This window comes from Austrofundulus limnaeus, unplaced genomic scaffold, assembly GCF_001266775.1.
Source record: "Austrofundulus limnaeus strain Quisiro unplaced genomic scaffold, Austrofundulus_limnaeus-1.0 Scaffold403, whole genome shotgun sequence".
NCBI classification, from domain to species: domain Eukaryota; kingdom Metazoa; phylum Chordata; class Actinopteri; order Cyprinodontiformes; family Rivulidae; genus Austrofundulus; species Austrofundulus limnaeus.
The window spans coordinates 147302-161587 of NW_013952805.1; the positions used below are offsets into that span (position 1 = coordinate 147302).

General features: G+C 38.6%; 2 protein-coding genes across 3 annotated transcripts in view; one reads left to right on the top strand and one right to left on the bottom strand.

Moving 5' to 3' along the window:
* LOC106528759 (muscle M-line assembly protein unc-89) overlaps positions 1–4951 on the top strand; it is a 6656-nt gene extending 1705 nt beyond the window's left edge. For both annotated transcript variants that reach the window (XM_014024013.1, XM_014024012.1), the window contains 7 exons: positions 1492–2019; positions 2084–2227; positions 2339–2443; positions 2513–2617; positions 3229–3291; positions 3380–3412; positions 3499–4951. In XM_014024013.1, the coding sequence (XP_013879467.1) occupies positions 1492–2019; positions 2084–2227; positions 2339–2443; positions 2513–2617; positions 3229–3291; positions 3380–3412; positions 3499–4643 (2123 nt within the window). In that variant the 3' untranslated portion in view covers positions 4644–4951. The remainder of the gene's footprint in view (positions 1–1491; positions 2020–2083; positions 2228–2338; positions 2444–2512; positions 2618–3228; positions 3292–3379; positions 3413–3498) is intronic.
* Positions 4952–6327: 1376 nt separating this feature from the next.
* The window catches only part of kcnt1b (potassium sodium-activated channel subfamily T member 1b), a gene marked incomplete in the record, with an annotated part of 77127 nt that continues 69168 nt past the window's right edge, over positions 6328–14286 (bottom strand). The window contains 2 exon segments of the mRNA XM_014024014.1: positions 6328–9397; positions 10218–10302. Coding sequence (XP_013879468.1) covers positions 9277–9397; positions 10218–10302 — 206 coding nt within the window.

Below are 14286 nucleotides of genomic sequence, written 5' to 3' on the forward strand. Positions count from 1 at the left end.
GGGGAGGACCAGGGAGGATGATTCAACCACTCAGCCACTAGATGTCGCTGAAAACAACAAATCCTACACAGTGTGCCTTTAAAAAATTTTGAACAATTTTTGCTCCCATTGAAATACATGGGAATTCCATGAAATCTTTCAACATTTCACTACATTCASAAATATTACTATACAGCACCAGTTTTCAAAAAATGTAGAYCCTTCTTGGAAACAGCTGATTATTTTAAAGTAGAAAACAAATTCTCACAACGTTTTCAGTTTGAGTAAATCTGTTCTGACTCAACGGGACACGTTGACACCTTTTGTCTAACAGGTAAAGAAAAGCTGCCATAAATTTTTTTACAACCCAGAAATGCTCATTTTTATGGCATGTCTGAAAACAAGGCCACACAGTAAAAACTACTAAAAAATAAAGTGTTTGTTCTTTTATGAAAGTTTATTTTTAAATGGTCTCATTGAGAAAAGTGAGAAACAAAACTTTAAAGAAACTCTCATCTAGAGATTTTACTTTGTGGGAAGTTTTCTTTTTAAATGCGGCACCTTTTTTCTCCACTGTTACGCTGACGACTTTCTGATTTATTTACCCATGAAGCTTAGAGGACCTATTTCTGCATCGTTGACATTAAACRGTGGCTCGAACAAAACTTCCTGTTTTTAAATGAAGGAAAGACAGAGTGTGCCATGCTTTTATCAACTTTGTAATGCTCATCATGTTGGAACCTCACAATCCTCAGTTTTTCATCTCATTTTTTTTGCTTGTAAAGAGATGTAATAGCAAATGTTGATTGAGTGATTAAATAATACACTTATATAAACCTATATTTACCATCAGTTAGACTCTTTAATATTTATAAGAGTATTTTTGCTTGAAAAAAACTAAACTGTGGGTTACAAAATGTGCTGCTGTATCTTTTTCTTACTCGGTTATTAAAAACATGTAAAGTCACTGTGACGTGCAAATCCTTCAAATGCAAAAAGTCAAAGAATACATTTAGATTTAAGAAACTTGACACAAATCACATGATTTTAGGAAGAACAGAGCCGGCAGCAGCAGCTCTGCTCCTCTCAACAACAACGCAAATTTGTGCACGAAGTTAGTCGGGACTGAAAGAAGAGTACGACAGTTTACCTCATGACTCAGAAAACATATATTTTAAACAGCAGAATTTAAAGAGACATCCTACAAATATTTACTGTTTCAGGCAGGTTGTTGATTAGAGGAGTCGGGGTGAGGCACGGTGGTGGTAGTRTCATGCTGTGATACTGATTTGCTCAAGGAGGATGGAGCACTTAATATAGGAAGGATTTAAAAGCATGATATGTCTCCTTTTTAAAACTTCATAAATCCACAAGAAWGTGGTTTCTGCAGTAAAATTTATTACTAATTTTCAATAAATTGTCACTGATTTTTCATAGTTTTGGAAAAAGAGGTGAACTTTTGTTGCGTAAGTGCTTGAGTTGCTGAAGTAAATACATTTTTTTTCTGTTTAGACTTTGAACCTGGCTGTTCAACCATGGCTGTTTTAATGCGTAATGTTGGAGAAATCAACTCCTCGGTGCTGCAGAGTGAAAAGCTCGCCTCAGTCACTCGCCTCACCGGTGAGGACGCTGGCATCACCGAAATCGCCGAAAACGCTTTCGGCTCCTTTTCAAACCTCCAACTCCTTCATTTAGACGGTAACCTGCTGTCGCAGATCAGTCCAACCTGGTTCAGGAACCTTGGGGTCCTCAGAGACCTCCRACTCGCAGGGAACCTGGTTGAAGGTTTGAACGGGTCCATGCTGGACGGACTCACAAACCTCACAGCGCTCAGCCTGAGGAAGAACAGGATCCRAAGCATTCACCCGAACAGTTTCAGATCCCAGATCCTGCTGGCTGACCTGGATTTGTCTGAGAACCAGCTGACGTGGGTCTCGCCGCAGATCTTCAGGTCACTGGGTTCTCTCCGGTTCATCAGGCTGGATAAGAACCCCTGGAACTGCTCCTGTGATGCCGAAGACTTCATTACCTCCATTAAAGGTTTGTGATTCATGGAAGTGAGTTATAAACGTGAGAACAAACTTAAAGCTTCACGTGTCCTCAGAGCTGAAGAGACGAAATCAGCTGAATGAATCGGTGGGTGTTACTTGTGGGAGTCCTCCACCTCTGAGGGGTCAGCCTGTGTGGAACGTCTCCATCTGTCCACCAACAACACAAACTCCCTCCAAAACACCGACCGCATCCCCTGGTACACCTGTTCTCCCTCACTTCCTGCTTCACTTGGATGCTTCAAAGTAAATCCTCKTAAGATATTTGTATTTACAAAATGGGTCAAAAACAGTCTCTTTGCTTCCTGCAGCAAAACCTGAGTCATCTAGTCCTCTAAACCCGTCATCAAAGACTGAAACCCCGTTTCAGTCCAGACCTACTGATCCTCCACCTCCGACAGTCTCCTCTCACCCCGGTACGTTTCACTCTTCTTCTCTTTGAATTGTTTTAAATGTTAAGTTTCTGCAGTCTCTTTGATTTTTAGTCACTCCTTCATCATCATCGTCATCATCATCATCATCATCATCATCATCATCAGAGGCTTGTGAAGAAACCAAACCCCCCGATGCACCAACACCTTCATCCACAGGTACGTCTTCCTCGTTCTTAAAATAACAGCAACATTAACTTTTAGCATCACTAACTGGGGCTAAGCATAATTATTAAAGTATGATTTTTTTTATCTTCCTGCTTCCTAAAATCATTGTAGTATAATTTTAATATAATTTTCTTTAACATACATATGTRAAAGTAGAGTTGTAAATGAACCAAATGTAAATTTCTTGAGTTTAACTGTAAATTTCTGGTCTAATAGCACCATCATGTGGTTAAAAATAGATTTTATTTCTAACCACTGAAAAGGTCTCTTTCCTTTGTTACAGTTTGTGCATAAGGATTGTTGTGTTCTCGTTTATTTATTGTTATACTTTATCAGTTTATTTTAACATATAATGAAAAAAATCAGATTAGACTGTGCTTCTGATTGGTTGTCCAGTTTCTGCAGTAATAAACTCAGTGAGTCATCCTGAAAATCTTTAACGGTGTTTTACCAGCAGGTGGCGCCAAAGAGACAGAATTTAATTAGTGTCGCTTTTTTTATTTTTTATTTTTTAATATAATTTATATAAAACTCAGGAAGGTTTTTAATGCTTTTATCTGATGTTGAAGGATTTTGTGAACCTGTTTAGTTGTTGTTTTCAGAAAATCATGTGACATCACCTCCAGGTACAAACTGCACCGACATGAAACCCACCAACACGTCCAGTACGTTCAGTTCTTATTATCTTTGTTTGTTTTTAACTCCTGAGTAATAATAATCTGCCTTTTTTAATATTTCCATTTCAACTCCCAGATACAAAAGTTCGCACTCTCATTATTGTGATTGGTATGTTTTTATTCTTTCTAAAAACTTTAGTTTRATTGTTGTGGGAGAAAATACCAGCTTGGCTTTAAGATATTTCTCCTCTGCAGTGGTGCTCTCCGTGCTGCTGCTTGCCTCATGTTTCACGGCAGGGCTGCGGATAAGAAAACGCAGCAAGAAAACCGTGATGCCCGAATGTCCGAACGAGGAWAAGGAGGAGAAAAAGCTGGAGGAAGAGGGCAGGTCAAGTCCTGACCGGTCTGCAGGATGCTCTCAGATCAGGTACTCGGAGGTGACTCGGATGAAATCGTTTTGCGGGGTCAGAGCCAAGTCTGCGAACGCCGTCATCCTCACATCTCCATTCTGCCTGCCAAAAGATGAAGTTAACATCCAAACTGAGACAGAGGCTCCATCAGACGGTTCAGGAACCCCGGGAAGGAAGGAACTGGTAACCAAACCAAGAGAAATCCTCTCTGACGAGTTCACAGCCACGGACTCGATGTCAGWGTTTGAGAAACRAGAGAATTCTGATGATCTKTATGAAAACCCAGACTGTGTTTACGCCAACACTGAAACTGATCCTTATCTGAGCATTGGCACAGTCCAGAACAAACCCACTTCTGAWGAGTCTACTGCAGGTCCAGGTCCAGGCGAGAACCAACAGAGGGGTAAAGTTATGAGGAGGGTTTCCMCCTGGCCTCCGTCTGCAGCTCAGTGGCGGGCCAGATGTGAAATGAAAGAGGAGCAGGAGGCCGAGAGTTCTGCTGTTTGGACACAAAACGTGACTCTGAAGCTCTCAGACGAAGTGGAGACGATTGTCAACAAGATCCCCGAAAGAGAAGAGCAAACTCAAATGGGCCAAAGAGACACTGTTTTCAACACAAACAGGCCTTCTGTCAATGAGCTGGAAAAGGAGGAAAGAAAGCTTCTGGACCAAGTTCCTCTGAGACAAACGAGCGCAGACGTCCGTCACAACGAAGAGCTGAAATGTGGAGGAAACCCTGCCCACCAGAGCAGCAGCAGCAAGGCAGATGTAAGGAAGGGGCCAAAGCGTTGTGTGGCCAGCAGGCAGAGGGCAGAAAMCAGGGCTGTCGCGTCGAAGGCGCCCTCCGGTGGCACCTCGCCGGACGACGAAACGCTGCTGTCCGGGAACGAGTACGTCTTTGTGAACCTGCTGCACGAGGTGGCTCAGAACAACGGGCGCTGGACCCGAGAAAGGTGGAAGCAGATGCACATCAACAAGCAGCGGCGGTGAAACACATTTACCTGCTACAGCTATCAGAACCATTTGTTAGACTAGACGCGTCATGTGTGACATTATGCACAGTTTTAGGAGGTCAAACTATATTCATCTTAAACTCTTATATCTGTGTGTTAAAAACCTCTAAAAAAGCGGTTTCAGACACTTTCCAGAGTAAAATAATTATGTCACGTGTCAAACTTAAGGCCCATGGGCCAARTGTGGCCAGCCGCTGCATTTTATATGGTCCGCGAGAGCTTCAAAGATATATTAATGTCTTTAAAATAAGCTGCTTTATAGCCAGTATTTTCCATAAACTACATCTCCCACAGTGCATGTTGATTATTTTCAGAGTTTTAAAGTGACTAAGTACAAATACTTCTTTACTTAAGTATAATTTTTGGGCATCTGTACTTTTTTACTTCTACTCCTTACATTTTATTAAAAAGGCAGGAAGTAGAAAGTTGTTACTTTTACTTCATTTTTGCTTGTTTTCATTCCAACTTGTTACTTTAAAAAATACTATCCATWTAAAYTGTGCCTCCTAGATAGAGTGAGTTTAATTGTGGTTGAATGAGAAGTAATAATATAATAAATATATAAAATTCTGATACCGTATAAGTTTCTACACAAACAAATCATGTCACACTCCAGCAGGACATAATCATTAAAATAAAAGGGCTGTACTTAAAGAAGTAGTTGTATTTCATGAATTAATTTATTGCATTTGGCCGCAGCCCGCGGTTAGATTTTTATTTTGGAGAAAAAGTTTGGGCAGCCTCGTTATATGTATATAACAGCTTGATTAGTGCATCCTAAATTTAACAAATTAATGATTTTAATACGATATAGTCATTTCTGCATTTTTTGGGGAGGTCACCTCCTAATAAATGTCATACAGAAAATCGAACTGCTCACTTTAAATCAATACTTTTACTTAAGTACAAAAAATATCAGATACTTTAAGATTTTTACTCAAGTAATATTCCTAAAGGAGACTTTAACTTTTACCAAAGTAATTTTTTGGCAAGATACTTGTCCTTTTACTCATGTATCATTTTGTGGTACTTTATACAACACTGATTATTTTACCCACAAAATGACAGCATCCCACCACTAGGTGGAGGGGCACAGGGTTTAAAAGTAGTTGGCAGCCAGCAAAATGTAAATTTTCCATTAAATGCATTTTCGCCAGCTATTTTATTTATTTTTTTGCTTTGACAGGGAAGTGGGAATTTCCCACTTACAAATCGTACACTTAAACTGGAACACTCCGCTAGTGGGAATCCCATGTGGGAAAGTTCAGAATTAAAGTGAGCAGCTACTCACAACTCAACAGTGAGTAAAACTAAAAAGAAAWAAAACTTAATAGTGTTTCTGTATTTAGTCCACACTTAGCCAGTTGTACATGCAGCACTTTTCAGTGTTTAACTTTTTCGATGAAAGAAATACCAGGCAGAGCTCAGTTATTGTTTGCTAGTCGTGCTCAGCCGYAGCAATACGACAAATAAGGCGTTTAGTCAAAGTTAAACACAAACCTCAAAATAATTTACAACTAGTCCTTCCAGGGCCGTCATAACGCTCACGTGGCCCTCAGTGAAAATGTTTTCTGTGAACCCTCTCAGTACACACATTGTTTTACAGAGAAACGGTTTCTAATTRTCATTCTGAGGTCAAATAAAACCATTTTGTCAGAGTGTGTGGCTGCATGCAGCATTTATTTGTTCATATCTTTGTGCAGAAGAACATTTCTCGATAGAAATAGTACAAAATGGATTGACCTCTTGCAGACGAAGACTCAAAATAAAAAAAACAAAGTGAAGGTAAACACAGTACATTGGCTTCTTGGTAACATGCATGTTCCATTCATATAAGTATCAAATAATGGCTCCAAGTTGCAAGCAGCTGACTCAGTTAGGGGTTTTTGTTGAGCAATGTCCTGCTAACTGTTTGAAAAGTTTCCTTCTTGGCAAGCTTTTTTATCAAAACATGCTTTTAAGAGACAACATGCCCTTCTTTTGTTTAGTTTTTTTTTTTTTTTTTAAGTCTGGATATCAGACTTTAGTGAGGACTTTAGAAGATGAGTGGATGAATTTATCCTTCATTGCAGGTTTTCTCTGCTCGGCTCCTTTGTCCTGAAAACTGACATGTTTAAGGAACAGTTAGGCAAAGATCTAGTGTGATTCTGTAAACCCCCCACGTATCAAAAACAAAACAGTCCATCTTCCATTGCTTTGGGATTATTTGAGATGAAAAAGAGAAATGCCTCGCTGGAAAAAAAAAAATTCTGCCAAAACCTGCAGGGTGACTCATGATGAGTTCCTGTGAGTTGACTGTTTTATATGTATGAATGGACTGAATACTGTCAKCGTTCTACAAATTTAGATTAAAGGGTCATGCTGTATACACATCGCCACAGAGCTTAGTGCAAAAATAGTTCAAGTTCTCTTCATTTCTCATGACAAGAACCGTATAAAGTTCTTATTTACAGTGAGTAAACCTAAGAGACGGATGAAAATGCACTTATTCAAAAACACTGACACTGTTGCATTCCTCTAATAAAAGGCCTGCAGCAACACAAAATACCTTCTTTCCAAGATAAAATTGGAAATGCATCACGAACAATAAGACTTGATTCTGTGCAAAACATCCTGCTAGTTCTCTTTCAAACGAGAAAACTCAAAGATAAAACCAGCGAAGTGGAACAAAACTGCATTAACTGATGCAGATTATTACAATTATCACTTAAGATGTCAGAATTAAAACAGTTGATATGAACCTGTCAAAAATAACAGTGATATGTTGAGTATTACATGTTAAAAATGGCTGCCTTCATGATGGATGTAACCACAGGATCTGCCTAAGTTAAAGTGCAACATGTTGGCCTCCTGTAGACTCCTATTCAAATTATTCACTAATCTGGTAAAAATACTAAAAATTTTCATTCACATTGATATTCTGTGAGATTAAGATATTTATTTTCCAGTCACATAGAATCTTTTAGCGAGGTTAATAGAAGCTGAACATGCTAACTATCTATCAAATAAATATTTAGTCTAAAAGATTTTTCTTAAATTTTTTAGTATCCAAAAGGGTCAAGATTAAAAAAAGATAATCTCAGTCTTAAAATGGCAGTTTATGAACCAGTATGATGCTACAGTGGTTACATCCACCTTTTAAAAGTAGGCATGAAGCTACATTTAGCTTAGCTTAGCTTAGCTTAGCAGAAACACTGCAATGTAACAATGCAAAACAGATTTAGGTTGTTCTAAAAAAACATCTTTTAACAAGAAATTATGGGGGAAAAAACAATGAATTCAGTAAAAATCAGAAATATAAAGTTTAGCTTTTAGCCACTTTGAGCTTCCWGTAACAACATGCTAAGCTAAGCTAAACTAATCTCACGAATGCAAAAATTTCAGATTTTTTTCTAAACTCAAGTCTTACTTTCAATTTAGTAAATTTTCAAAATAGCTTCCTCAACCATACTAATTAAYTATCCAGTGATGTTTTACAGGTGGAAAACAAATAAATACATTTTTTTGTCTCAAACAAAARTAGCTCAAATGTCAGACAAAAGCAGCTTCTAAAAACTCAAAATGAGCCATATGATCAATAGTGTAATGCAACACACAGCTGCTTCTGAACGCTAAAACAAACTTTAAAAATGAATTCTTCATACAAACTTTCATGTAACAGTTTCTTTTTGCTGCAGCAGCATTTGTTTCAGTCAGGTTCTGAAATGGAAAACATCGGTTCCACAAAAACAGACGCATCATGGCAAATCATGAATAAATACTACAACAATATTTACAAATTAAAAGGGTACACAAAATGGCACGTACTGTGGAGCAGACAAGAGTTCTGACAGTGAAATATTTTAACAATATTCAGTTTCCAATGAGCACAACCGAAGAGGGGGAAAAATGCTGACTTGGCTAATAAAAGGTGCCACTACAAGGTGTGCAATCACTGGGGGGGGAAAGGAAAGGTTTGTGCTTGTTCACAAAATAAATCCCGGTCCTGTTTGATAAGTCTGACAGAATAAATTAGAGCATGTAATAAATAAAAAAGTGCAAGTTCCTGCTAAATTCTTCACAAGGTAAAAATTAAAAACATTTAAGTGAGTTTAAAAAACATTGTAATTGTAAGATGTGTAGGATTCGTTTAGGTTCTAGTTACCCCAAGTTCCAGGTATTTTTTAAGTGTAGGCAGAAACAGGCGAAAAGAGTCTGCCTGAGTCGTGGCATGAAACGTGGAGTTCTATGATGCAATAGTTTCAGGAATTTGCAGAGAATGTTTTTTTTGTTTTTACCCTGTCTGTGGGGTAGAGGAAGAGGATTTCAGGTTCTCAGTTTTACGAGGACTACGTGTTACTATGGCGGGTGTTTTGCGAGTCGTCGTGGTCAATGACTAGGCACTCTTCATGCATCCTCCTTTAGCAGCTCCGTGGAAAACATCAGGTCTCTCAGGGCCACCTGTAAAGATGGAGATTGGTTCCGGTCTGAGGTTGAGAGACACGTAAAGCACATTCACTGTGAACAGCTGTTCATTGGCTCATCGAAGCCTTTGTTTGTGTGAAACACGATTCCCGTCGGCCCTGTAGGGGCTTTGAGGTTAAGAGTCATGGCGTCGAGGACAGATCGTTTCAAAGGTGGGTCTCATCCTTTGTCTCTGTACCAAAGTCCTGCTGGTTCCTGGTGTTGCGAGCCTGTCCCATCTGTGAGTCCTCTGGCATATGTGCCAGTGGGTCAGAGCGGATAATGTACCTGGAAGGACAAAAACCCATATTATTTGTCCTGTCAGTTTATGGTATCATCAACCTGCCAGGGTTTCTCACGGATTAAACAATGTTTGGGTTTCAGATACTAGTTGCAACACGTTTTAAAGTGCCTCTGACTTCAAATGTTTGTAATAAACATGAAAGCATTTTTGGAAAGATAACATTAATAACATATTGCAAAAAAATAAAAAAATAAAAAACACACCACTGACATGAACAGTTTTTGAGATATTTGCACAGTAACAGGAAGTGATGTCAAAGGGGAATGTCTATAAGTCAACAGCTGACAACACAGACTGTAGAGAAGAATCTGGTGCATTTTACATTATTTTGAGTCACTATCAGAGAGATAAAGAGTCAGAGTTCAAATAATATTAATACAAAAAACCACGAATGGAAAGTTAATTTTCTTAAAAAGTTCCCCTTTGATGTCACTTCCTGTTTCACTTTGAGCCAAGTCCAAAAGAAAATATGCCAGTTATGTGACAAAATGGGTAAAATCATTTGTACTGTGCCAAATTTCTTAAACATAAAAATGTTTTCTTTGACTTTTTATGCATGTCACAGGTACTTTAAAGCCAGTAGAGTGTATACCAGCTACTTACTGGGTACATGATGAGTAGCTTTTTACAAGGTTGTATTATGTTTTACTGACTTGCTCCCCTTTATTTATAACCGTGGAGTGTTAACATTATATTTTAATTCATTTAGAGTACTTTTATTTACAGCGACCCTGCAGAAATGTGTGCAGCAACAAACAGTCAACACAAAACTGGACGTTAGTAAAAGTAAAAAGCCTGTCTTACACGATGTCGTTGAGCTCCAGCATGGTGTCCGGAGGAGGATTGATGAGGACGTAGGACAGCGTGTTCTGATGGTCGTTCATCTCGTCTGTAAAGAGTAGCAGTGGAGATGTTCAGAGGGTCTCCAGAGCCCTCCCTCGTCCTCCTCCGTTAGACAGTACATCAACCAGGAAGTGGGGATTTCTAAACTTTTAAAACATGAGACTCGCTGGTTTTTCAACCTTTTAAGTTCAGACAAGAGTAAAAAAAAAAGCTACATAGGGGATTGGATTTACAGTAACCTTTAATATTAGAGGGCTAGATTTGAGTTTCTTTAATCTCAATACTGAATTGTATGTGTGGGTCGTAACGAATACATCTTTGTACTAAACCTGTCTCTTTTCCCTGACAGCTTGTTCTCAGACAGAACAAAGAGTTCTGAAATGTGCCAGTGCATCAGGTCCTGCATGAAGGCACAAAGTGTTCTACCAAAGACTGATTAAATAATGAAACATAATCACTTCTGGTGTAATAAACCTATTCTCGCAAAAAAAAAAAAAAAAGACTATTAACCAAACTATTCCCATAAACCAATTTTAAATGTCTAGCTACATAATTATTTCTTGTTTGGTAAGGTTGTATGACCACTAGGGCTGGGCGGTATGACCTCACGGTGAATCCTTTCACGGTAACAGTATATTTCGCAGTAGAAAATTTTCATGAAAAGCAAAGGTTATGTAATTTTTAGAGCATTTGTTTTGAAGAAAACTGTAATCATAATCAAACCCAGCATTTTTTGCTGTAGTGCAAATGAACATAACGGAAGTATAAAGGAATGTTTTATATATATTACAAAACGGTTTCTCAAATTTTCAGTATCAAAATAAAGTGGATGTCATAACCAGTTCTTCAAGTAAAATTAGTAACTTAGACATAAAAAAATTCTAAGTTGGCACAATTTGCCTAAAATGTTATAATGTGACAGGGCCTTGCACATAGTCCTGTCATAAAACAATTTCAGAAAACTGGAATGTAAGTGTGGTGAAACCAAATAAATGTAATATCTGCCTGCCATACAACGAGCTGAACTTAGCTGCTGCTCTGCTGCGCTCAGAGCAGAAGCCGACTGTTACATTAACAAAATGGATTTATGACTGAACATCCACATCTTTTTTTATCATCTCTGTGAGTAACAATACATAAAAACACAAGTTTTTTTCTCCGACAACTTGGGTGTAAAAAACTACGGTTGTTAAAGCTTCGCTCTGCGCGGCGTGCAGCGGGAGGGAGGGAGAAAACAATCCCATGACATGACGTAACTTTTCTACAACGGGAGGGGGAAATTTTGAGGATTTATTCTCTATACGTGTTTTAAAACACCGTATTTCTTCATTTATTTTCAGAATATTTGGAAGTCCTCCTGCTCAGTTGTCTCTGCGCTCACAGCCCTGTTGACAGGCGCGATGATGTAACTGATGACAGGACGGCAGAGGGTCATTTTCTACCGTAGGCCAACTTTATATGGTTTCTACCATCTCTCACATATACCGCACAGCCCTAATGACCACCACACCCAAACCTCTAAATACTACATGGTTGATGGAAGATTCAGCAAAGTGTTTTGATTACATTAAGTGCAGACCCACATTTCAGGACTGCACATCAAAACTACTGGCGTAAAATCTTTTGAACTGCACTGTTTGATTTACACAGTACAATTTGTTCAATAATTTATGTAACTATTAAAGACTCATTTATTCATGTTTACAAAATACTATTAAATTATTAAAATAATATTAATTTATTTTTTTTATTTATGAGCTACAATAATTAAAATCTGCAAAGGAACCTCATTAGGAAAGGACATGAGGAACCTAGAACCGTCCCTGGTGTGTGTTTGTGTCAGTATGTGGTCTGTCTCCTACTTGTGATGGGCGGAGGGAGGGAGGGAGAGGAGGGCGCGGTGTCTTCATGACAACCCACCTGCTTGTTGGCCTTTACAAAGCCAGGCAGGGGTGGAAAGGAGAGAAGGGCTAACCGTTACTGACAGGCCACTGTGTGAAACAAGGGGAGGTCCACATGCTGCCCGGCCCGCGGACTCCAACAGCACCACCATGCGCAGCGTCAGAACCGAGCCAGCATGCAGGCAGCATCCCGCCCCCGCCGCATTCCTTCAACGCCATTCCACACTGGACCAGGGCCGCAGGTTGCCATGCCAACGGACAACACTCAGAACCCGCCCCCCACCCAGCAGAACCCCACCCACCTCCACCCCCCAGTGGCAACATGTGACACAGACACAGAGGACATGCTCCAGCATCCGTCAGACTGGACCAAACGCAGAGCGACTCAAACCAAACGGAGTGAAGCAGAACACATCGGGAGTGTGAGAGTGGAAGAGAAGTTTTTAATCTAATCTGATCCACACTTTGTTACAGAGTAATCAGCTGGGATTATACCACGGTCACAGGAACGTTCCAATGAGATTAATACTAATTTATGCTTTAATCTGAATGTGTTAATGCTGGGAGGAAATGACTGTTTTCCAGATGTGCAGCTATGTCTGTATTAACCACAGTTATTGTATACAGATTACATTTCCTAAATGTTTACAGCGGGAATATTCAACTAAATTGCTCCGGGAGCCACAGTTACTGCAGGTCAACAGCTCAGGGGCCCAGCCAAAGTCATTATGTAAATAAACCAAGTATTTTAAATGTATGTTACCTTTGAAATGGTTTATTTTGCTGCATTTAATTATGAACATACAGAACCCTATAAAACTAGTGATAAATAAACAGAACACATTCTGCCTCCTATTTAACACAAATATTATTTTGACAGCTCTGATTTGCCAAAATTTTTAAAACAATTTTATTTTCACTTTCATAGTTTTATCTTCAACTTCTTGTAATTTTAACTGTCTTGAATATTTATATAGAAATGGTTTTTACCAGCTTGTAGCAAAGATTCTGACCTTCTGTAGACACCAAACATGTCTATGTTTAAACTAAAAGAACTTAGAGCAATTAACGTAGAAAACAGGGGTTTGAGATGAATGAACCAATTGGCGGGCCGAACTTGAGTCAATCGCGGGCCACATCCGGCTTGCGGGCCGCCAGTTGAGTGGCCCTGGTTTACAGTATTCACACTGAGAAAGATGGACAGTCATCCATCTTTATTATGATCCCCCCACGCGAAGCGGGGATATTGTTTTCATACTGTTTATTTTAATTACTGTAGTTATTCATGTTTAATACTAGAAATTTAACCCTAAAATTTATTCATAAAGTGAGGGGATAGTATTATACACAGGTTTATTTTAATAAGGTTTTTACGCTTTGTAAGCTCAAAAAGTGATCATATTATACTTGAGATCGTATTTTACATGAATAAATACGGCATTTTAAATTTTTTATCTTATTTGTTTTTTTAAGTGATTATGCCTTTAAATCAGAATGTATTTCATGAAGATCACACACTGACTAGAATGGATTTAAAATAAATATAGATTTGAGTAAACTTTTTTGATTTTATTCATAATTTCCCAGCAGCACCTTCATCATCATCATCATCATCACTCACCTGAGCCACAGAGCTTTGTCCCTACCTGCTGACCCTGACTCTCAGCTGCTGAATTATAAGATGTGAAGATGGATTATTTATTTATTTTTACTGCCAGCTGAAGTCAGTCAGCTGTAAAAATCGAAGAAAATACCATGAAATAACATTAATAAATAACAGATGGCGACAGTATTTGTTCTGGTTTCTCTGTTTTATGCTGAAACTAATCTGACAAAATACTGATCTCAATATTTTTTAGGATGCAATAAATTTATACTTTGCTAAAAAAAAACTTTTCTGATATTATCATTTTATTTTTGCTGATAAAATCACAGGCTGATCGCTCTGTGCACTTTATCAGATGCTGTAAATTACAGAAATATTTGGTCACTTTTATTTTTGTGATAGCTAATGCTAAGCTAGACGTAGCCAGCAGCTAACTGCATTAACTTCACACAGGGAAAAAAACGGACCTGTGCAGATTTTAACCCGTATTTATTCATGTATAATAGGATCTCATGTATAATAC